Source organism: Haemaphysalis longicornis, unplaced genomic scaffold (assembly GCF_048455015.1).
Source record: "Haemaphysalis longicornis isolate Haplotype H1 unplaced genomic scaffold, Haemaphysalis longicornis Haplotype H1 scaffold_1, whole genome shotgun sequence".
Taxonomy (NCBI): domain Eukaryota; kingdom Metazoa; phylum Arthropoda; class Arachnida; order Ixodida; family Ixodidae; genus Haemaphysalis; species Haemaphysalis longicornis.
This window is the reverse complement of record NW_027526203.1, coordinates 387,844,488-387,868,261: the sequence shown is the minus strand read 5'-3', so window position 1 is coordinate 387,868,261 and position 23,774 is coordinate 387,844,488. Positions and strand designations below refer to the sequence as shown.

The 23,774-nt window shown below is 47.6% G+C and overlaps 1 protein-coding gene across 1 annotated transcript in view; it reads right to left on the bottom strand.

The window, feature by feature from the left end:
- The window catches only part of LOC144155247 (transcription factor LBX2-like), an 87,154-nt gene extending 63,744 nt beyond the window's left edge, over positions 1-23,410 (bottom strand). The window contains exon 1 of the mRNA XM_077686570.1: positions 22,876-23,410. Within this exon, the coding sequence (XP_077542696.1) occupies positions 22,876-23,371 (496 nt within the window). The 5' untranslated portion in view covers positions 23,372-23,410. The remainder of the gene's footprint in view (positions 1-22,875) is intronic.
- Positions 23,411-23,774: the final 364 nt, after the last annotated feature.

Below are 23,774 nucleotides of genomic sequence, written 5' to 3'. Positions count from 1 at the left end.
TCGTTATCAGTGTGTCGAGCCGAAAAAGATACCGGTTCTTGCGGTGCGGGTTCGGGTGAATTCATTTCGTATACCGGTTCAGTTCCAGTTCGACTAAATCACGTGTCTAATCGGTTCGCAAGGTCTGTACCGTTTCGCGAACCGGTTGGATTAGTTAAATTATTAGTGAAGCGCGTCAAAACGTTTTATAGTATAAATGACCATTAAAATACGATTTTGGCTCACTCCAAATAATTCTGTTCCCAATAAACGTACAAATTTAAAGGCAACTCTAAGCACTTATGCCAGATATTAAGGAAAACATATGAAGTAGTGACAATTTACCAGACACTTCCTCACCAGGCTTTGTGTTGTCCTAGGAGCTACATAAAACCAGCGCCAAGGGACATGATTGTAGGTTATATTGTCTACGGTTTGCTTTTCTAATCAGTATCCTCTATGGAATCTCCCACCACGCTGACCGTTAAACCGCCTTCCCTCTCTTTCATCCCCTGAACACTCCTCATCCAGTGCCGAGTAGCAATCCAGGCTCTAAGCTTGGATAACCTCTTGGCCTTTCCGTTCGCTTTTCTCCTCCTCCTCCTACAGTTAAGCCTGCAAATACCGATGTGTCACTTCCGTACGCACCGAAGGGGGGAGGGAAGTGCAGAAGGTGTTTGTAGGGAATTTGCGTGACTTCGAGCGAGGTTTTTGGGAATGCCATGAAAGTGGAGCAGGGGAATGTTTAAATATCAACGTGCTTTTTTCACCAGGTCTGGCATAATAATAATAATAAACACTTATTGAAGCCACGTAAATTCTACATATGAATTCGATTGCTCGGTAACCTAGGATAACTTGTTAGCGGTCATCTGATGGAGGGTGTAATGTAAAAGTTTGTTAAAAGTAAACTTCAGTTAACGCTCAGTGACTGCATTATTGCTCTGACCACTGGAAGACATTTTGAGATAGCTATCATGGATATGTGCGTCACTAGGAAAGCGTGTTCGTTCGACCTGACAGCCTGCATCGTTCCTTCCGCCAAATTTCGGAATCTTATCACAGATTAGGCGATCACAAACTGAAAGTGTAATTGGGGGTCGCTTTATAAATTGTCGACACCGGTACTCCCCCTCCAGAACGAGTAGCAGTAGCAGCAGAATAGCGAGTTTATTTATATGGGCAGTAAAGTGCATCTCCGAAAACGAAGCAGCGCTCATATAGACAAAAGAGCAGCACAAGCAGAAAGGATGAGCGCTGGACAAACGGGCCAGTGCGGAACCCTCCTGCATTTCTGCATCTGTAATTTGATTTAGTGCTGTTTTTATCTTGTAAGACGAAATCCATAGTGCTTGCAAGGTAGGGGGATGCAGCTTTATTTCCTTTTTTGCAAAACGAGAGTGTTCCCTATACATTATCAGATTTCTCTGCTATTGTCACTATTTAGATCATTTTAAAAAAAAATGCCACTTTGACCGCTCTACGCGTCATTAAAAAACTGACCGTTACGCCAGTCACCACCCCGCTCACTGCGTTGGCAGTGATGACACGTTTGATTGTTAAAGGCAAGACAACGGAAAAGGCATGGCTAGAAAACCTCTTGGTTTTCTGCTTATTCGATACATGAAGGTTGCAAAAAAGAGTGGAAGTTGTTCGGGTGTGAACTCTGTGAGGAATAATTTAAAACTGCGTGCAGGGACCGCGGAAACACACTTTTCAAAATTGTTGGCGCGTTTGATGCCCCGAAGCTACTGCTGCGCTATGAAGCGCACTGTATATTGCATGGCGGCAGAGCAATTTGGACCAAATCTCGACGTATGCACGCTTTTGTTTTTCGTACCAGCACTTGTGGTCGGCAGCCGACGACTCGAACGACTCATCTGGGTAACACTTCCCAAGTGTTTACACTCTCCAGGTGTGTGACCTTTTTATGTAAATTATGGAATGCAACGAGGGGAGACATTTGTGGCACTGGCCTTCGCCGTTGTGCAGTGCAGCAATCTTGTGACCTGACTCCCGCTACACAGTCGAAACAAAGGGGGAGGGGGCAAAGTCGCCTGCAGGCTCTTGAGAGTTGGCATTTCGTTTCCTCAGCCTTGCGCTCTGCTCACGAGGCCAGCAGCAACATACCATTGCTACATTCGTGCGTATCACTTTCTCCAAATTGCGACCACGAAGAAAGCGTTCTGATTGATCTGAAGGAAAAAATTTCACGAGAGGTTATGAAGCTAACGGGAATAAAAAAAAGCCGCGAATGACATCGACAGCGCGTTATCAACAACGGACACTCGAACCGTTTCGTCGTGAACCGGTTGCCGTTTTTTATTTTTTTCGTTTTAGTACCGGTTCTGGCTCAGCATGCTCAAAAAATAGCGGTTCGGGTTCAGTTCCAGCAAAAATACCGGTTGGGTTCAGGTTTTCGGTTCGGTTCCAGTTCTATACCCTGATCGTTATACAGGACCACCGAATGACATTGCTCGAGGCTTCCCACACCTCAACTGAAAGGGTGCACAAAACCATGCACGCAGAACCGAAAAAAATGGTGCACGTGTGCGTTGGTTACCGCGACTGTTGTCTGCGAACCAGAAGCCCACACGAAATTACATTTCTATACAGTCAGTGGCGATGGTTAATCGCAATGCGCAGGACGTTTTACTTTGATTTATGACCGTGAACGAGACTTGGATTCACCGGTACACACCTCTGAGTCGAAGCGCGAAACCGCTACAAAGAAAGGAAATACAATTTCATCGGCACGGTTACTGCTTTTTAGGACAGCCAAGGAATAATACTAACCGACTGCTTGCACAATGGCACAGTGACAACAGGAGAATCTGCGATCATATTAGACCGTTCCAAAAAAGGGCAGGAAAAAAGTAACGGCCCAGACTTGCGCACCAAAAAAATGTTCTTTCATCATCAAGACAAAGCAACGTCCCACAAATCAACTGTTGCAACGAAAAAATTGCATAAACTTGGGCAATCTCCTGAAGATAATTTCTCTCTCCTACCAGGTAACCGATGCAGAGCGCATTATTATGCTATACCGCAGCCGAAGAGTTGGTAAAGGAAAAGAAAAACGGCGAAAATAAGGTGTCGACTGTATAGGCAGGCAGGAGCGGGCCACAAACCGGAATTAAGAACATCCAGGACCACATGGTATAAAAATATCCAGATAATTATTTATCCACGCATTAAAATAGTACCTGTAAAGAGTTGCAGGGTTTTCAAAACTCACGAAGGTTAAACGGGTAAGTCGCTTGGCCAGGGAGACGGGTTACGTACTGTTAAACTTCCAAGGTTTCTGTTAACAATTCGGAACACTAAAATCCCTAAACATTGCAACATGATAGAGCTCGGTATCGATTCCGTCACTAACGGACGTTCAAATGCTTTAAAATGGATCGCAGTAAAGCGGAAGCTGGGGCGAGTTGGTGAAACCTCGCAGTGGTGGCAACCGCAAACTGTATATATAGCACGGGGACAAGAGACGACGACAAGAGAAAAGCGCATCGTGCCGTCTATATTTTACAAGCTGAGTGGCTAAGGCGTTGCGCTGCTGAGCACAAGGTCGCGGGTTCGATTCCCGGCCGCGGCGGCCGCTTTTCTGATGGAGGCGGAAAGCAAAAACGCCCGTGTGTACGAGATTTCGGCGCACGTTAAAGATCCCCAGGTGGTCAAAATTAATCCGGAGTCCTCCACTACGGTGCGCCTCATCGCCTGTGTAGCGTCGGCGAGTTAAACCCCACAATCAATCAATGTTTTACAAGCTGTATACCTGTACCCCCAGCGGTTTCATTCCCGTAGGAAAAAAAGACCTCCGCGGGCAGAAACGTCAAGGCGTCAAGGCCTAAGACGCCGAGCGCATGCGTCAGGATAATCAGGCATACAGCATAGAGCTCAGAATTCGTTTAATTAAGGAAGCCACAAAACAAGCATCGAAACCGCATTATGGATGATAAGGCGCCTGTGAACAATGGGACCCCCACCATTCACGTTGCTGGTAAAGCTTATGTTTGCAGATTTTCTTTGAAGGCTAGGCAGGACTAGCGTCACTACATAGAGCACTTCTTGCCCAATATGCCGAACACATGCGTCAGGCTAGGCAGGACAGCATTTGCCTCATATTTGGACACACTTCTGCTGCTGAAATGTTGTTACGCGTGTTATTTTTTTATTCGCATTCGGAAGGACGTCAGTCGCGCGCAGCCTACCAGAGCTGACCGACTAAATCGCATAAACAACAAAATGGTGGCGCCAATGAACCGTCGCAGTGTTAACGAACGCCAAGTGAGGCGAACTGACCAATGATCATGGCGGCGGCACTGAACAATAGGAGAAAAGAGTGCCGATACTCCGTACCCTTATCTAATGACGCTAGCCAAGTGCGAGAGAGAGAGAGAGAAAACATTTATTGCCCTGTCACCGACCTAAGTCCAGGTCAGCTAAACGACGGATCCTGAAGTGCGAGTGACAAGCCCGCCGAGACGACGAGAAACATTTCATACCCCCCTCCATCTCCATTTGTAGTGGAGTTGGCTGTACAGCCACTTTCTCCGGGCGGAATGCCGACCAAATTTTTTGTTGTCTTCTCTTGTCCCCGTGTTATTTTGCGCTTCCCACCACTGCGAATCACAGTAAATAAAGATTGCTCGATAGCTTATTAATAAGCAAATCTTTGGCGTTTTTTTACCTCGAGCTCAAGATAACCGCAGCCATGGATTACCTTAGCATCGTTACTGTTTATATCGTTGAAAGGAAAGAAAGGATTTTTAAAGAGCTATCATATTTTCACTTCCGTAACGATCAACCGCTTCTTCCTATCTCCGATATCGCGAAAAAACTTCAAGTCCTTACAATATCATCTCACAAGAAATGTCGCGATTAAGCCAACTTGCAGTTATCCAAAACATGTCACTCATGCCAACGGGAATACAGAATACACGCATGTAAGAGGCAAGGCGTTATTAATACTTATTTGTAGGTAAATGCCCACTAACAACCATATTCTAAAGACAGTGTTGCTCACGCAAACGAAAAGTTGGGCGACAATGGCCCGGAGCGATCATGAGCAAAATAAATATAATGGATACGTACAAGGAATAATCAAGAGCATAGAAAAACAATTCTTTTGAAACTGGGGAAATTCCTATGGACAATGTCAGGGGTTGAGTCAGTCGTCCCATCCCGACAACCCCTGGCCAACACCGCAATGCGGGCACTGTATTAATAGCGCAGCTTTTGTACTAGCCGCATGGTCGCTGTTGCAGTAAAAAAATGCCATGAAAATGGCGAGCGCTCGTGAGAGCGTGTCTTGCGGCGACCGCCGAGTCTCCGACTAGCGCAGTGATTTTAGGGGAAAAAAGAAAAAGAAAAGAAAAGAAAAAAGAAAAAAAAAGCTCTAGCGCTAATCCGAGAGTTGAAAGAGCCCCTGCTTTGGAGAGGTCACCGCGGCCGTCGCATTCACTAGAAGCCAAAGTGGATCATTGGAGACATGGCTACGAGTGTGCCAATCCTTCCCGAGATGACTTGCAGATCCCGCCACCGCTGCCTCGAGTCGATGACGAAGAGCTGGTGGAATTAAGGGCCGTATTCTGAGTCCCTCCTCCACTCCATTTGCTCCCTCCACTCGGCTGAGGAGAAGATTCCGCAATGCTTGCGCATGGGAAAATTCATTTCAAGGATCTCCGTGACCGGAGGCTCGATTGGAAGAAGGATTCAGAATACCAGGATAAGTCTACAATGCTGAGGATTACTTTGCATCCGCCACTCGCCGCGAAGAAGACGACGACCTCTTTGATGCATATGACGACTATTGCTAGCACCGCAACTAAGCAAATAAACATATTACTGAAACTTAACCATGTTTCCGGAAATGCTCACCTACAACAGCTTCGCCCATGAAGCCTTGCACATGAGTGCAAGCTTCCCTGAATTTTTCCGGCAGCATCAAAATCTCGCAATTTTGAACATGCATATATAGTGCACAGAGCAGGCATCGTGTTTGTTCCCTTATGCCTGATATGTTTGTGTTTCTATTTTGCATGTAGTTAGTATATCGGTTCGATGTCGAGAAGATTGCTATCATTTGCAACTGTAGTTGTCATACTGTTGCTCGTGCACACCAACGTGCCGGACGTGTTAATGCACACTTTCTTTCCCCTTGAGCTGGCCAGCTTAAAGGTGCAGTGAAGACAACATAAAAATTTGCTTTATTCGAAAGATTGGGCAGCTCATAGCTAGCTGCAATTTTCTTCGACGTGAGGGGTTGGTGCAATCACTGCAGTATTAGTGTTTAAAGGAGGATTTTAAATTACTGGCTTAATGCGCCATTGTACGACGTGTCAACGGCCTTGTAGCGTACTTCGGCACTCGTCGCCGTCGTGATAAGCCTGAAGTTTGTAACCGTTGATCAAAACCTATGGTAAAGCATAGCAGGGAGTTCAAGCCCGTAAGGCTATGTTCAGACTACCGGCGTAACAGCCATATCGTGCGCCATGGACGTGAAAAAACGGCGTTTCACGCAGTTAGGTTGGCTGAGACGTCAAATGAAGTCATTATTTAAAGATATTACGACAGTGGCGACAACAGTCTGAACCCGACCTAATATACCCCTATGGGGCACAACGGTGTAGCCAGGCTTTGTTCTTGCTTCGGGCAACTAAAGTAACCAGAATTCGACGATTTGAGTTCCCCTGAATTCTCAGTGCTTCACGATGAAACTACGGGGGCGATCTAGTTGTACTTCTTTCGACATCAAACGCAACCACGCTGTTGCGAAGACCCCCCAAGGGATGGAGCAGCGGCACCAAAGATCATATACGTACGCTTCCGATTCGTGTTGATTTCCCTATAGCGTCATTTCACTTCAGGCATTTCCTAATCGCTTTATCGCTACACAGTAAAGATATTTTCGAGTTGGTACAGTCGCAGCTCCAGTTGCAATACTACAAAGCTATTTCAATAACTGCTTTATTTGTCCGGCATCGTCCCATCGCGCAAAGCAGGTGTATCGTTTCACAAGTTCGGGAACGTAGCTGACGAGTCGCCAGCCTTTCTTTGTTACCCCCAGGTACATAATTTAGTCGATTGAAATTCGCGTCAAAACTGCCATGAGTGTCATTCCGACAAGGCAATTTTTCTATTGGAGTGAATTTGTATGATGTCTTCGGGGTATCTTTAAAAACAAGCCAGAAAGCATAGGTACGTAATGTGGGTCACTGGAATTGGGATTAGATGTATAAATGTTTCATAAGTATTCCGCGAGGTCCAGGGCAAGTGAGTTTTGGGCTCTCATTACATCCAACGTAGAATTAATAGGGACTCATGTAATGCGTGTGGCCAATTACTTTGTACGACACGTCATCAATACCCAATCAATACCCAATATCCAATACCAGTGGCGCCAATGCAGAACCGACCCCCCCCCCCCTCCCCCTTGCTCCTCTCCATGTCACTAGTGCCGGTATCTTTCACCGCTCACGGATACCCACTCTTATTTCTATCCTTGTATTATTTGTATTGCATCACATATCCTCCACCTTTAATTATAGTGTTAAAAGATCCTCCACTCTAGTTTGTCATCTAATCCGTGTTCGTCGCTGCCCTTTCTGCACGGCTTCTCCTGTTGTCTTTTTATGGCTATTTGAGTAAGCTTTCGTTGGTCGAAGGTGCATCTAAGGACACAAATTTGTTCCCGTATTTGATTATAATCGGCATTACGCATACGCGATATAGTTTCTCTTCTAAGAAGCTCCAGTGCATTATTTTGGAGTGTACTTTGAAAACACACACGGCGCCATGCAAATTCTTCGCCCAAAGGAAATTAAGCGTGGTGGAAATCCCGGATAAGGAATCCCATAAATTGAGTCTTCGTTAAACGCATATCTGTTTCGAGCAGAAGATTGACCAGCCCTCGCCATGTCACTGACCAGACCACTGATTATAGCTCAATAAGTCCTGTAGCCACGTGTCTCGCACCAGGCCGAGTTTTGTCTTTACCTCTGAGTGCTTGCCCGCTTCACCACAACGCACCTACAAAGAATAGGCCATTGACTGCATGCAATATAATTTCAAAACTCGGGTCCACGCTGCAATGTTGCGTTTCACGGCATATCACATTACCCCTTCAGATCCTTAAAACTTCGGCTCGGCGATTCATCATTTAGGTGCACTGACGACAAGCGTACCCATAGAAGTTGTTTGTATAGTGTACGAACACGGGAGCTAGGTGCCGAGTTGGCTTACGCGTGTAGCCTGATTTCTCGTTCATAGTTTCGGTTCGCCCATAATACTTGCGCCCGACATAATACTTGTTACACAGCCGCAACACAAACGTTGTTGCACAGCACAAATTTGAAATTCTGATTTAATTTCAGCCTGCACGTACGCCCGGCTTTCCCTAAACTGTGTAGTGTTCCTCGTTCGAACATTGCTCGCAAAGAACAGAAAAGGCGGGCATTCCATCGACACTTATCTCCGAAGAGTAGTTGGCGTACGCCGAAAAAAGCGCCACAAGGTGCGTGCACCACCAGAGCGCTTCCGCCGCAGTCTGCTGCTAACTGCCGTGCCTCTCGCGGGGGAAGAAGGCCCGGCGTACCGCAGGCTCGCAGTCAGCGCATGCCGAGAGATATATATTTCTTCGCGCGAATTCCGGCGCACCGTGCACTGTCGGGGCGTCAGAGCTTGCATGTGAACCTCGCGCGACCTCCTTAGATCCAATTAGAAACGTTGTGAGGCGAGGATAGAGCCGTCCATTGTGCGCGGCTCTCGACGCTGCGGTTTCGCTTTCTGCGCGTCCATGTGCTTTGCAGATGGACGCCAACGGGAGTCTCGTCGAGGCGGCCCTCGCCGTCCAGGCCCGCGGCGCGCGAGGCCCCTTGCCGGCCCAGGAATGTTCGGAGCACGGTAGGTCCCCGAGCCTCGCCGCCGGAGAGCTGGCGGAGGGGGAATCGCCGGGATAAAGAGAGCCGACGCATCGTTCTCGTCGTCCGAGAAGCGGCGTGTGCATGCGCTCCGCGCGCTACCCGCCGCTTTTGTCCCCGCGGTTTGTTGGCTTCCGTGCCGCCTCACAAATACACCTCCGCACTAATGGCGTGTGCCGCGTCCCCGCCGGGACGGGGCGGAGGCACGTAAACAGTGATTTATGGGCTAATGTGGATTCGGACGGCGGAAATTTTCGGCCCACCGTTTCTCGCACGGGGGTTGGCGAACGCGTCGCGCGTTGATCGAGATATTGGGCGTATAAATTTCCCCTCATCCGCACATAAAAGCTGCGGAGCGGCGCGATGTAGTGGTCTTTCTTTCCCTGCAGACTAGCGTGATTTTCATCCTCAAAGATCTTCGCCTGTGGGCGGCACAAGGTTCGCGTTTATGCGGACCCCGTAGCGGGGCTTCGAACAGTTGCTCTAGCTGCTACGCTCTCAACGACTTCCCCTCACGTTTTCCCATATAGTTTGCGAATAAACGAACCATATTAATACCAATGACTGCTTGGCAGGAACTGATTGAAAAATCAACATTTCGGACAATGCACCGCTGGACCACAACACAACCACCTTTTCATTCCTTACGTAAGTGTATACGGGGCCCCCATAGTGCAGGCACGAACTTCGCTTCCACCAAGTTTCCACGTTGCTGAGCTAGCTGGTGCGTAAATTCAGATTTGGCAGCGTGAAGCAGCGGACTAAAGGCTAGAATAATGGAAAGTTCGTTTGAGCATTGCATGGTTACCGTACGTTCAAAAGGACCCCCAATTTGCACGTACAGTAATCCTGCAATACTCAAACGAACTCGAAATACGTACTCTCGAGGAGCGTATATTCGAACAGTCCATGGATATTTATACACGCAGCAAAAACCGACCTGAGCGCCACAAAACCACTCCTATCTCCGAAAGGGGATAACGAAAAAATCCCCCAAAAGACAAACCTGTGCCCATTACGAAAAGTATATATTGTACAGAAGTAGCTAAATCGACCTCAAATGGACAAAACTACCTCAACTTCCAAAAAGAATGTTTAAACACATATTCAAATTGTCATAAATGAGAAGAAAACGATTCACCGGGAATTAAATTTGGGTTCACCAAAGCGGCAGCCCGAAAGTGGCATTCAGTCGATTTGCTTGGGCAGATGGTCGAAATAATTTGAACGCATACAGGGTGTCTCAGCTATCATGCATCAACATTAAAAAAAAAAAAAAGAAATGGCGTTACTCGAATAAAAGTTAGTGCATCATGTTTCTAGGAAAGTACAGTGGAGTAGCGGCCAGTGATTTTTTCATTAATGAGATTTAATTAACTAAATGCAATTAATTACCTAACTTCAGAAGTACTGTCTAAATGATTTGAAGTGTCAATGAGGCACTTGTAGGTGCCCACGAGAGGCACCAAACTGCGGTATTTTTATCGACGAACTCATTGCGTGCTAATTTATTCTGACTGTTAAAGAAACCGCGCGAAATATGAAAAATACTATACGTGACGGCGTGCTGTTGTTCAAGAATATACAAGCGTCCATCTCCAACAAAAGGCCACTGCAGGGGCGACAAACACAGCCGCATCAACTTGCCCAGTCCACCCCATCAGCCAGCGCTGCTGTTTCCCTATGCCGGAGCGTTGCACCGATTTTCTGAGCGATTTTGTGTACCTCGCAACGATTTTCTGTGCCTCACGTGTTCCATACCACATTGAGATCTACGCGTATTTCCGCCTTAAAATTTGAACGTAATGACAAAATAAGCAAAAACTGGTAGGCAAAAATTGTTCCGATGAGCTAAAAGGCAATAGGGGGGCCACCAGTGACTCAGTGCCTATAGTAAATCCAAGTGCCCGACAGGATAGACCGAGTCATCGCAAATTCGTTTAAACTTACCCAGTTCTTGTGCTGGTGAAACGTGGGATAAAAATACAGTTAGTATAAACGCATGGGAAACATTGGGTGTAATCAGACAATTATTTAACATTACAATAGCTTTGATTGGAAAGGAGAATGATAGAATTTGTTTTTGTCTTAGCTCCTCGCTCTCTACAAAAGCTAAAATGTTTCTGTGAGACCTTTGCAACCGACGTGATTCCAGCAGTCTACCTATACTAACGGTACCATTTAAGCGCATATTTTTATCTGTGAGACGCCAATTTTTTTCCAAACTATCAGATGAATCACGCCGACGTTAGCAAAATTTTCGTGTCTTGTAGACCAAAAAAAAAAAAAAAGGAAAGAACTCCGTAAAACATCCGAGGTTATTCCCTGACTTACGTCGTTTACATGACATCATATATAAAAAAAAGAGTCACTGACCAAGGGAAACGTTATCTTGCCAGGCCCTTCATGTGGACTTCCGGAAAACACGGGTGGCTCGTCCATTACGCTCAGGCGCGCTTGAGCAAAGCGTTGACCCCGAGCGTTGCAATACGCGTACAGAACAACCCCGAAAAACGAATCCAACAACCCGCCGGTCAGGTAGACTTTCTTCTGACTCGTCGGCAGGCGGATCCACAAAACCACATATCTAGAGGGACGACTGACCGTTAAGGAGTTCGGATACAGGCACATGGGGTGTGTCTGGAGGGTACCAGAATCGCAAGAAAGGTCCGCGTGCCCTCAGTGCAAATTTGCTTTAACCACTTCGTGGGAGTTTATTACAACCCTTTCCGCATGGAGCTCTAGTCTCTCTCTCTCTCTCTCTCTCTCTCTCTCTCTCTCTCTCTCTCTCTCTCTCTCTCTCTCTCTCTCTCTCTCTCTCTCTCTCTCTCTCTCTCTCTCTGCGTACGTGCGGGTGTCCGTGTATGCGAGCCTGTGTGTCTGAGAGTGTGTGTGTGTGTCCGCGTTCATCAACGCGAGCAGCGGCTTCGCTTAGCAATTCAATTATTACCGTTAGTACAAAAGTGGCAGTAAAAACATATTTAGGCCGTCTGATCGGCATGCACATGCTTAAGCTCCGACTGATATTTTCCGTTCATTTTTGTTCTGGTTGTTCTCCGGTATACGCTAATCGATAGGCTTCATCCTGACCTTCAAACGCACCTTCTTCGTCGTCGTATTGATCGCATTCTTCCACAGTGTTTTACGCGAAGCCGTAGAACACCATGCCTTAAGGCGCTTTTATACGGATCTGACTTTTCCGGTGGACTGGCGCGCGTCCGCCCGTTCGGCGATGGTACGGCGGCTAGGCTGCGCTAGCAGCAATTTCTACCCCTGCACACTTCGCGCCGCGCCCAGCGCGCCGACTCTCCAACATAGACGGCGCGCTGGGTGCGGAATAGAGACATGTCCTATCTCAACGCCCGTGCCGCACGAAGTGAGCCGAGCTCCGCCGAACACGGCGGTAGCGGTTATATGACGCCGCCGGTTATATGGCGGTTATATGACGAGTGTAGAGGGCTCCGGATTCGTCGGCCGGGCTGCGCGCGCTTACACTACCTCGGAGTATAAACGCACCTTAAGGAAGAGGTGTACTGTCTCGTTACTACGAATATGGGCAAGACATTGCGGGTGCAAAAACCAGAGCAATAAACACAGAACCTTGTCTCCGCTGTGGCAGCAGTTTGCCGAAATAAGTTCAGCGAACTCTTCAGAGCAGGGAAGGGCAATGACAATGTGTAGCGCGGGTATACGGACCATGAGGCATTTCTTGGAAATAAAAATGCTCTAAGATGTGATACCCTTCACCTTACTTATACGTGGTGGTAGCACGTCAAGCGCTTGAATGAGCAAATGGCCTTAGTGATGATAACCTTGCTTTAAACTGAATTTATTTTTTTGGTCGTCCGCTCATCGTCACTGTTTAAGTCTTTGGCAAGCTAAGCCCAAAGCCGGTTGAATGTTACTATTGATGTCATCTAAAGCTCACAACCTCTTCAACCTCACTTAAAACGTGAGCTCGCCTCAACCTCAAGCCCACATGTTTGAAGTCTGGTAATATCAAGCTGCTTAGACGATTTCTTCAAAGACGTAATGCACTGCACACGCACACGTTAAAGGTGCATTTTACAGACTTGTCAATTGGATGCTAACGTTTACCCGGAACAATTCGCAGCCCTTAGCTTGCTGCAGGCGTCGCTAAAAAATTGAGACAGATTTCTTTTGTGCGTCCTGCAGAACGTTCTTCGTCAGCATCAAATGGGGGACGGACAAAGTTTTTTGTCGAATGATAACACAAGTGGCAAGCGTTCATCGACGCATCCATCCATGGGCGCCCAATAACTATCGGCTAACCGCATGCAATATTCCCCTAACCAGGTTACAGAGCACTGCGTTTATGTATGTGCAGTGGCTATAACCTATAGCTGTCGGGCTGCGCGGAAAACAACGTTTAAAGATTCTCTTAAAGCGCTATTCTCTTAAAATTCTCCTGAAGTTGTATAAAGTTATGATTGCTGTTGTTAAAATTCGGAAAAAAATTCCGACACCCATCGCGTATTTTCATGTGTAGCCGCTCCATGTGGAGAGGATTGTCGTGCCTCGTGAGCAGGAAAACTAGAATTCGCTCTGCACGCTGCGCTGTTGTGACTCCATCGGAGCTTTCATCTAGTAGTTCAGTCCTGTTTTTCTGGCGACACCAGTAAATACGAGCAGTTGCTGCTTTCGGATGGTGCCCGTTTTCGTCCGTGTCGTCACAGGCGTGCCAAATTCAAGGCGTGGCTGCTTATGTAGGAAGAGATCTATAATGTGCGTGCAGACTTGGAAATGGGCCGGTGCGGAGAAACAAACAAAACCGCAAAAAGCCGCTAAAGGAGGTTGGGCGTGCATACCGCTGTCCGCAAGCCCCTCCCCTGTTGTGTAGTACACCGCGTCTCAATCTTGTGCTTTGAGGTCACGCGCACGTTGACCCACGAATACACGGAGCACTTTAGCAGTGGTGTGCCAAAGCTCGGACGATGGATCCCATGAGTGTGCCACATATCGGCCGAGAGAAGTATACTCACGCTTCCGAATGGTCAATGTTCGTTTTCATATTTCGGCTGCCTCTTCAAAGACTATATAGTGCTCCGCGGGGCTCTATACATTCTGCGTCGCTCACTGCGAGACCCGCACACACAAAGGTAATTAGTGCGGGCTGTGGAGGCGAGCGACAAAAGGGGTGGAGGCGCAGCATCCCTTGAACTTCGCGCGGCCGTCCGACATGCGTTGTGCAACCCGCCTCGCACCGCGTGATGAGCGCGGAAACTAAACGCTGCCAGCAGACGCGTGCATTTTTCTTCTCTCCCAGGCGTGTGTTTGTGTGTGCATAAGCGCTGCACGATCTCTTGACGAGAGCGGGAGGAAAGCAGCATCAAGCCTCGTCGGTTAGGCGTGTGTATAATGCGCCTACATGCGCGCGCGGCCGCATGCGTGTACGTTTCCCCATATTTTCCTCCGTGTGGACAAAAACCCGCGTCTTCCTCACCTTGACCGCCTCGCGGCAGCAGGCGCCCACAGCTCGCATCAAAGCCGCCACGGGGGTGATTCGTGCCTTTTCGTAATGCTGCTCTCGCCACGAGTGTAAATTTCTCGCCGTCTAATGGAGGACGACGTGACGCGAGCTTCCTGCGCGCACCTTAAAGTGCCGCACGAAGTCGCGCGCATTTCGCTTCACTTTCGGTGGGATTGAAGCGGGGTTTCCGAGGCAGTGCAAGCAGCCTCGTGCGTGAAGTGCCCTCGCGCACGCCGGCAGATACTGACTCGACGCTCGATACGTGGGTCATGGGGTTGTGTTTTTTTTTTTTTTTTTTGTCATGACATAAGCGCATACGCCATCGACGGTGCGTGCTTTCCCTAGAAGAAGCTGAGGCTCCCGATCGCACGATAGCAGGGAGTTTATAAGACATCCACACATGTTGCAACCTATAGGACGAAAATCAGATTGTAATTGCTTTTGTCTTCCCCCCCCCCCCCCTCCCCCGGAACCTGATTGGAAGCCGAAAGTAAATCCCCGAGACTCGCTTTGACCGGGTCTAACGAAAGTAATGTCAGTAGTCGATTTACAGGCTCTGTGGCCAAGGCCGATTTGCGACACAATTAAGGTTCAAGCAAACCTCTAAAGCTCATGTATGATGACAGGAAGATTGTTAATATTAAAAATGAACAATAATGCAAGGATGCGATACGAAGGCGTTCGCTAAAAAAAAGCTGTATACAATCTATGAAATAAAACCACGGAATAAAAAGGAGATGGAAACGATGAACAGCGTAATTAAAAAAAAAAAAAACGTGAGTACAGCGTCAGCAAGGACAAACGATGAAATCGAAGCTGATCCACCACTGTTCAAGGGAAAGTGAAGTGAGCGACTCTTCAGAACACCCGTGGATCTGTTTCGCAAACAATGCAACACATTGTCCTTCGGCAAGTCCTTAGTTATACTGGACTCCTCCCTCCGATGGTGGAGGAGGAAGATAATGTTCTCTTCCTAACGCTGCTGGCAAGCATTTTGTTACGGCCCAGAAAATGAAAAAAAAAAAAAAGAGAAAAATGCAGTCGCAAACTGTTGTTTAGCCGGAACATGAGGTGAATCTGAGGCGCCAGGGAGAGAACCATGTGCCGTTTATTAGAAAGCAGTGCAGACATCCGTTGTTGGTAGTGGCGGTCGGATGATTTCACTCGGTCATTCCTGAGCAAAAGTAAGTTTCAATGCTAGGCTGATTTATAACGCTATTTCTATTAGAACTAGACCTCGAATCATAAATATAAGAACCTTCTTCATTCTCAAATGATATATTGCTCATCACATTGTTTTCAGCCATCCATAGCACGCACCCGAGAGAGAGAGAGAGAGAGAGAGAGAGAGAGAGAGAGAGAGAGAGAGAGAGAGAGAGAGAGAGAGAGAGAGAGAGAGAGAGAGACTTTATTTTCTAAACAGCCATAGTCCGGGCCGTCGTGCCACAGTCTCTTCATTAGGAGACGGCTGGTCCGTAGAACTCCCAGAGGTCCTCACTAACACGAAGGCAGTGGGCCGCCAGCAGTTCTCGCGTCGACTTGACATCCACGCCAACGTTACTAGTAACGTTGATCCACGCCAAAACGCCGGGGAGGGAGAGCACGCGGCAACCACGCAACTGCCGGAATTATTACCACGTTGAACGACATCACGCAGACAATATATAGGGCTATTGAAAGAGGACAGTTAATCTGACGTTTCTTTATACAGGCCGCCAGTCTCAGAGCGACAGGAAGTCTATATAAAACTTTAAATCAAGTGCTGTTGTTAAACATATATTGAAGCGATTCCAAATGAATAGCACCATATGTATTAAGCCGCAGATCGCAACGATTGTCATTTACTTGGAGAATACGTATACGACCAAAGAACGTTAAATAACTGCTTTACCGGACTCTTCGCAACCTCTGACAAGCACAAAAGAAGTAAGCAGATTCTTTTTACAAGCAGTTAATTTCCCCTGGGCATAAGTATACGAGGACTATTTCTTCTGCTCTAAATTAGTAGTTGTAAATGTGTGCGCCTCGGCTGATAGGATGAAAGCGGCGTGTACAATTTAAACGCATGTGCATTTATAGGATTTGTCTCTGCAATCGTGTTACCAACTTACCATTGCGCGTAATCATGCTGTAAACATTTTGTAAGAGCGCACAATACTGCTCCCTGTAGAAATTTGCGTATTTCTGGCTGCGAAGGCATGGCATGCTTTCATGTGCAGGCAAACATCTCAGGCCTCGATGCCATCGCCACATGCTGCAAGGCTGTCAGCGCAATGCCAATCTCACGGTAACTTTCAAGGTGATGCGCCACTTTAAAATGCTCACCCCCATGCGCCCGCACATGCACACAAAGGTGCGAGGGGAAAGGGGGCCGCCTACACAGGAGCGGAAATTCAGATCAGCTATTCAAAGTTTGCTTGTTTACTCAGCTGACGTTCATCGGCACGTCGCAATCCGTGAATCGCTTTCTCACGTATGATGCTCTAGATTCTTGGTGGTGTTGGTGGGATTTTTGTTGTGCTTTTTCTGTTCGCTTATTTTTGTTCCAACTTGTGTAGTCCAAGGTTCGGATTAGCCGCATCCATCTCCATTTCCAATAGATATTGTGATAACTTATACGGGTAAAGCTCTTAGTAAGACGACAGCGAGCTCAACCAGCCAGTGCTGTTGCACGAACCAGGAACATCCGATCTCACTGTTTCTGATCCCACCGCACGGGATGTGTGCGTATGGAGACTGCCTGCTAGCTGGTGGTTATCATCCTCCACCTTCCTCCAATCTTCCAATCATGGTGCTGCCGACATAGCCTATAGCCGCTTGGAAATTGTTCGTCGTCTTCTTCGCTAGAATATGGAAATGTATGGAAATCAACTTTGTGAATGCTGTCTAAACCTCTTGTAGTTTTCCTGCTTTCTGAAAAACTATCAGCTACATTCACCTTATAGTGCTTAGAGTTCCATGAAATGGTATTAAGGGTGTGTACGCACATAAATTTGCACTTTGACACATCTATCTCAGTAAACGGCACTCTAGTTAAACGAAACGATTTTTTTCTGTCCATTAAAGTTCTGTTTATCGAGAGTCTATATATATATATATGCAAACAACAGAACGCCAAGTATCTAAGTGAACGCACACTACTCAATTCATTTGAGGATACTGAATGAGAAAAGAAGTCGTTTTAATGACAACCGAACAGTGACACATAGTTTATATGGATTGAAATTGCTCTAATTCCTGCTGAACATAGACAATTTAGGCAGTTATTTATCTTACTTTTCCGCACCTGAGGTATCTTTACTTCGAGCTATACGACATACACGAGGGCGCGTTGCATTTGTTTTAAAAAATGTATCGTTCAGTTGTGGTCGCCAGCGCTCACACTATACAAAAGCGCGCAACAGCTTTCGGCATTTAACTCATCAGAAGAAAAAATTTCACACAGCGTCGCTTAAAATCGGATGTAGCCCGCATTATAGCACGCTAAGAATACCCAGGTGCATGGTCGGGTTAATCCGGAGCCCTCCACAAATAAAGCACAGCTTATAGGCAGCGCAGCTGTTCTGCCGCATGAAATTGTAAATTTGATTTTTGAATTTGTGTTATGGGGGCCCCAATTATAATTTATCACAAAACTTGGCCCTTGCCTAACGAAGCGACCATATTGCTTCCGAGAGCTGCATTTTTAAAGGAGCCATGAAGAGAAAATACAACTTTGTTTAATTTGAAAGAACTAGAATTCAGTATCTCACTCAGCTCCATTACAGCCACAAAAGATGTTTTTTTAACGAAAAAAAAAGCAAGAAGTATTTAAAACTTTCAAATTTTGCGCCACAGTGACGTGTTATGAGCAAGAATGACGTCATACGGGCCAACCATAAAACACAATTTTCAGTGCGTTAACTGCACATTAGCATTCAAGTGATGCCGTCAAATGGAATTAGAGGCCTCATTACAGACGTCCAGTCATGTGTCGTTGCGACAGGTCAGTTAGGCGGCCGCCAATCGCACAAACAAGGTTCCGTGACGTCATAGAAAAGTTGCGGGAAAATGGCTAGGGGGTCGCGACTGGTTCACACCTTTTCTTCAATATCTCAGGTATTTGTTCGAAGATTGCGATGATATTGGCATCATTGTTATCGGGACTAAGCAGCCTTTCTAATAAACCCAACTTGCATTTTGTCTTCATGGCTCCTTTAAGGTGCGAGGTCCATACTATATGGATCCATACACGAAAATCAATTTACTCTGCGCTCATAGTTTATGTATCCCATTGGGGTAGTTCTGCTACATGACGCATTCATCAAGCTAATATAACGCACATGAGTTTACATTTAAAAAAATCAAAGCGCCTTTCGGAAGAGAAAGATGATCAAAAGTCGAAACTTTCTCCCAGGCAATCTGAGTCGAAGTCCAAAATCCCACGGAATACGGCGCAATCGGATAAACGTCAGCTTCATAACGTGAGGACCCTAGGCTCGATTGCCACCGGGGGAAATATTTTTTTTCTGCGTTGCCTTTTTCTGTTACTCTATACGGTGCAAATGAGACATAGAAAGCTTCGCTTTAATATGTGAAATAAGACGAAACCATCTTAAAAGATTGATTGATTTATTGATTGATTGTTTACCGCGCTGACGCAACGCAGGTGATGAGGCGCGCCGTAGCGGAGAGCTCCGGATTAGTTTTGACCACCATGGGGATCTTTAACGTGCGCCGAAATCTCGTACACACGAGAGTTTTTGCTTTGGCACCTCCACCAGAAAAGCGGCCGCCGCGGCCGGGAATAGAACCCGCGTCCGTCTTAAAAGTTGAATATTCTGTTTGATGAAGTCCCATATGCGTGACCGAACTAAATCATTTCGTGCTCTTTTTTAAGGTTACAAATGTCGAGCACATTAAGTTGCTGTTTGATGCCAGCATACCGCGAAACGTAAGTTTGAACGAACTCTGGGAGGCTCAAGCAAAAGTTCGCCGCCAACTAAAACTTAATTGAACCGATATAGCTTGTTCTCAGAAGCCGAACAGCAATGCGAGTGCCGTGCTAGTGCGAGTGCATGGCACTTAGAACAGCCTTGTTATTTGCGCTGCTTTAACACATAAATGAGTGAGCGAGTCAATGCACTTTATTTTCGCGAGCTTGAATAAAATGTCCCACGCGCTTTTGTTACGCTCCTGCAGTGATTACATACGTGGTGCTAACACTAATAATATCATGGCTTGAATACAATTGTCGCACTTAACTGCAAGCAAAGCGGCGGGAGACCCTCAAGGCATGTAGAAGAGGAAATTCACGCGTGTGCTCCGCGCCATGGGCTGTTTCAGGACATACAGATTTTTTAACTGCGTACGTTCGTTGACGTGCTGAATATCCTGTGGAGGCAGCAGTAATGAAGGACACTTTCATGTAGTTGAATAGTGCTTGTACCTTCCTCGCCTCATCCTTTGTTGTAACTGCGCTATGTTTTCTGTGTGAGAAGAATCAACACGCCCAAACATCCTCCCTTCGTGTGGCTTTTCGCCTGTTGATTTTGAAATGAAACTTCGTCCTAACAGATCTTCTTCGTGCGAGGTTTTTTTTTAAAGCAATTGGTGATGTGCAGTAAAACAAGGCGGAGCCCCATCGTGGGCCTCCTCCCAACCCCAAATACTCCATGCATGGCAGGCATGGACGGCGGAGCAACTTGCGCATCCATCCCATCAAACGATGAGGAGAAATAGATGCCTCTCGACTTGGCTGAAAATGTGTTTAGCACTTGTTACGCTTGCTTGTGTGTTGTAACTCCCAAGGAAAACGTCGTATTATACAGACCACGCATTATAAAAATTTTGAAGACGCAAGGATTACCCTTGCAGGCCTTAGCAGGAGTACCATGGCGTCCTTGCCTTGCCGCCGAAGGGATCGACGCAAATTCAAGAAGTATGCTGTTGAGCGCAGCTGAAGTTGATGACTGCATGCGAGCAGAGCGATAAGCGTTTACCGATAAAGGAAAATAGTCGCCGGAGTGGCGAACAATTAATGCAACTTCTTCGCGGCGTTCGATACTGCGTTTGTATGCACATGCCGATATAGAAACGGACGAAATTCCAGCGTGAACATCGAAGGTCCCTTTTTATCAGCAAGTAGATCCCTCTAACAACGGTTTGGTCTAAGCGGGGCTAACGTTGTTTTTTGGGAACTTCAATGTCCAGATTATTACTCTGTAACGCATATTGTAAATTCCTTCCTAATGTTGCTAAGCGCTAGAGTAAGAGAAACAGAGGGAAAGGAAGGGAAGGAGGGAACTGAAGCAAAAGCTCATAAAATTAAATTTAATTGGTGCTCACTATATATATATATATATATATATATATATATATATATATATATATATATATATATATATATATATATATATAGGCAGTAGAAGAAACTTCTCGAGGAGCCAGAAGAAATATTTGAGAAAATGGTTGGTTAACTCTCGATTAAAAACAAAAACAGTGGTTTACTGATGTTTCGAGACTGGAGGACCAGTCTCAGATGAAGATTGGTCCTCCAGTCAAAATTTCAGTAAACCACTGTTTTTTTGTTTTTAATCATGAGTTAACCATTGTCGCAAATATATATATATATATATATATATATATAATATAGTTTCTGGGTTAACATCGCGAGGAACACGAGCGTTTCTCGTTGTCTATATTTGTGATATCTATATTTTACTGTGACATGCACTCTGCTCGTTGACGTAGTCAGGTTAGTCCGTGACAAATGCCATGCAGCTTCACTGCCGTGGCTGTGGGTCGGATGACGCGTGTTATAAACGCTCGTCGATTGCCGTTTAATGCTTTCAAAGTGTATCCCTACCGTGCGCCTGGACAGTTCGTATATCCCTCAACCGCATAGGTGTGGCATCATTCGCGAAATTGGGTAAATAAAGAAGATGGTGAGGCCCTGACATTCAACAAATTTGAAATAATGCTTGCTTCACCGTTTCCAACACGGCTGCACCATCAGCCAGTAAATCAACCATCGTCTTCCAAAGCATGGTGCTATACCGATTTGAGTTGAGAACGAATACACCAATGGAATTACGAAAAAAACATAAATGATTTTGTTCAGCGCGTATTCTGTTTGTTCATGTTTTTGTCCTTGAAATTTCGTGATCCACTCGCCGTTTCTGTACACACGGCAGCTGCCTCTGCTTTCCCAACTCCACACACAGCCCGCCATGGCATGACCGCTGTTTCTCCAGAAGAGTGCCCGCTAATTTATCCACGCTTAGGCCTTGGGGAATTAAGCGTCCTCGAATGCATTTCGCCAGCTTTTCCTTGAATTAGTTTCTACATTTTTGCCTGTGTGTGCACCCGGGTATGTGTGTGGGAGAAAGAAAGAATAAACAGAGAGTCTAAACACTGTCATGAGTTTCAAGGAGATTGTCAGTCACTGACCCCTTGAATGAATCTCAGCAAATGTGTTTACCACATGGTATGCGTCTGTATTGGCAGCTCTCTTCTTCATTTCTGACCACACCTCGAGGTCTATCGTATACACTACGCGTAAACTCGTACGTGTCTCGAAGCAGGTACTTTTTAGAATCAAACAAATTTGCATTGCTATGTTTCTTGCAGTTAGTAAACAGTGCATATATGTGCAGAGAACGTCATATGATTTTAAACATCTGCCTTGGGAATGAAAAGTGGGCCCTCATTGTTTGACTGAACCTCAATCACTTCAATGCATAGTTATGATTTCGCATTTGCCCATACAAAAAAGTAAAAATAAAGGGAGGCATGCCCTCAAAACAGGTTCTCAACCGGAGTTTCTCGAGGTGCCGTCTGCGAACGTGCGAGTATTAGGACCGGTAATTATACGTTATTCAGCGTGGTCCGCGAGAAAGGCATAAGCATGGGTATAGCGCCCGCTGGTTCAGCGCCCGTCTTGCTCCGCATGCTGGGCACCAGGCACGTGTTTGTGGTCTGTCAAACGGCTCGGTAGCTGATGAGCCAGTTGTCCGCATAAACAAGGCTTCCTGGAGCCTTGTTTAGTGCCCCTTGCTTTGTGCCGGGCCAGCGCTAATGGAATGGTTTGAGTCACTTCGAGGCTGGCCATTAAGAAAATCGCGCGTCCAGCTTGCCGTTGTGATCAATTGTGAATCGTCCAAGGAAGGGCCGCTACACTTCTGACAGCACGTGCATGGTGCCAACACGCATCACGAACGAGACTTGCGCACTTGGGCGCACCGTGCAGTGAACGTGTGATTGTTTTGACGCTGCAGGCGAACTGCATGCTTCAAAATACTCACAAATTCAACGCACTTGGCAAGAACAGGCCACGCACAGTGAAGCTCGTAGTAATAGTTTTTCCCGTGTGCGAGGCGTTTCAGGCGCTCAGGCCGCGGGCGTGGCCCTGTGACGGCGCTCGTGCCACGTGCTGCCCTGGCGGCGGCGGCACGTGACCGGGCCAAGCAAGGCGGGACAAGCATACGGCACAGCACTCACCGGCCGCGCGGTCTCCCGACTCGAGCCCCTCGAAGGCCTTGCTGGTCATCTCGAAGAGGGCATCCAGCGGCGACGTGGAGCTGTGCTGCTGCGGCGCGGCGGCGGGGCTGTCAGCCGAGTCACTCTCGGAGCGCTCGGAGCGCGAGTCCTCGTCCGTGGAGCGCGGCCGTCGGCGGCCGGGGCTGGCCGACTCGAGGTCCCAGGGCCGCACGATGCCGGAGGCCCGGCGCGCCGGCTTGTGGCTCAGGATGTCCTTGATGAAGAAGGAGGTGAGCGGCTTGGGTGACGGGTTGGCCGGTGCCTCGAGCATGCACAGCCGCTTGATAGGCCGGAAGTACTCTTCGTCCTCGGAGAAGTCGGCGCCGTCCAGCGAGGCCGTGCTCACCACGTCGAGCAGCTCCTCGTCGTCGCCGCCGCGAGCCGGCCGCAGGGGCGAGCCGGCCTCGAGCGCGGGCGAAGCCGGCTCGTCGGGCTGCTGGCCCGCACCGTCCGCCATGGTGTGCGCCACTCTGGCTCAGTCGCGCTGCTGCTGTCTGCCCCGCGGCCAGTCCATCACCGCACGCGGTCACTCATGCCGCCCAAGCAGCCCTGTCGGCGCCCGCCAAGGGGGCCGCGCCCGCCGAAGAGCGCGCGCCAATGGCGGCGCCGCGGAGGCGGGGCCTCGCGCCAAGCGGGCCGGCCCCGCTCGGACGCCGCGCCGCCGGCGGATTATGCGAGCGCGCTCGATGACAGCCCGCGCGATCAGTCCGTCCGTCACGGCCCTCGGGGCGTCGCGCGCGGTGGCGCCGGCGGCGCCGTTTCCCGTCGTAAACAAACGCACAAAGCAGCAGAACTCTGTTTGGCCCTGTCAGCCCTGCGCGACCTGGCTGGGCCTCTTTAACCCTCCAGTGCGGCCATAT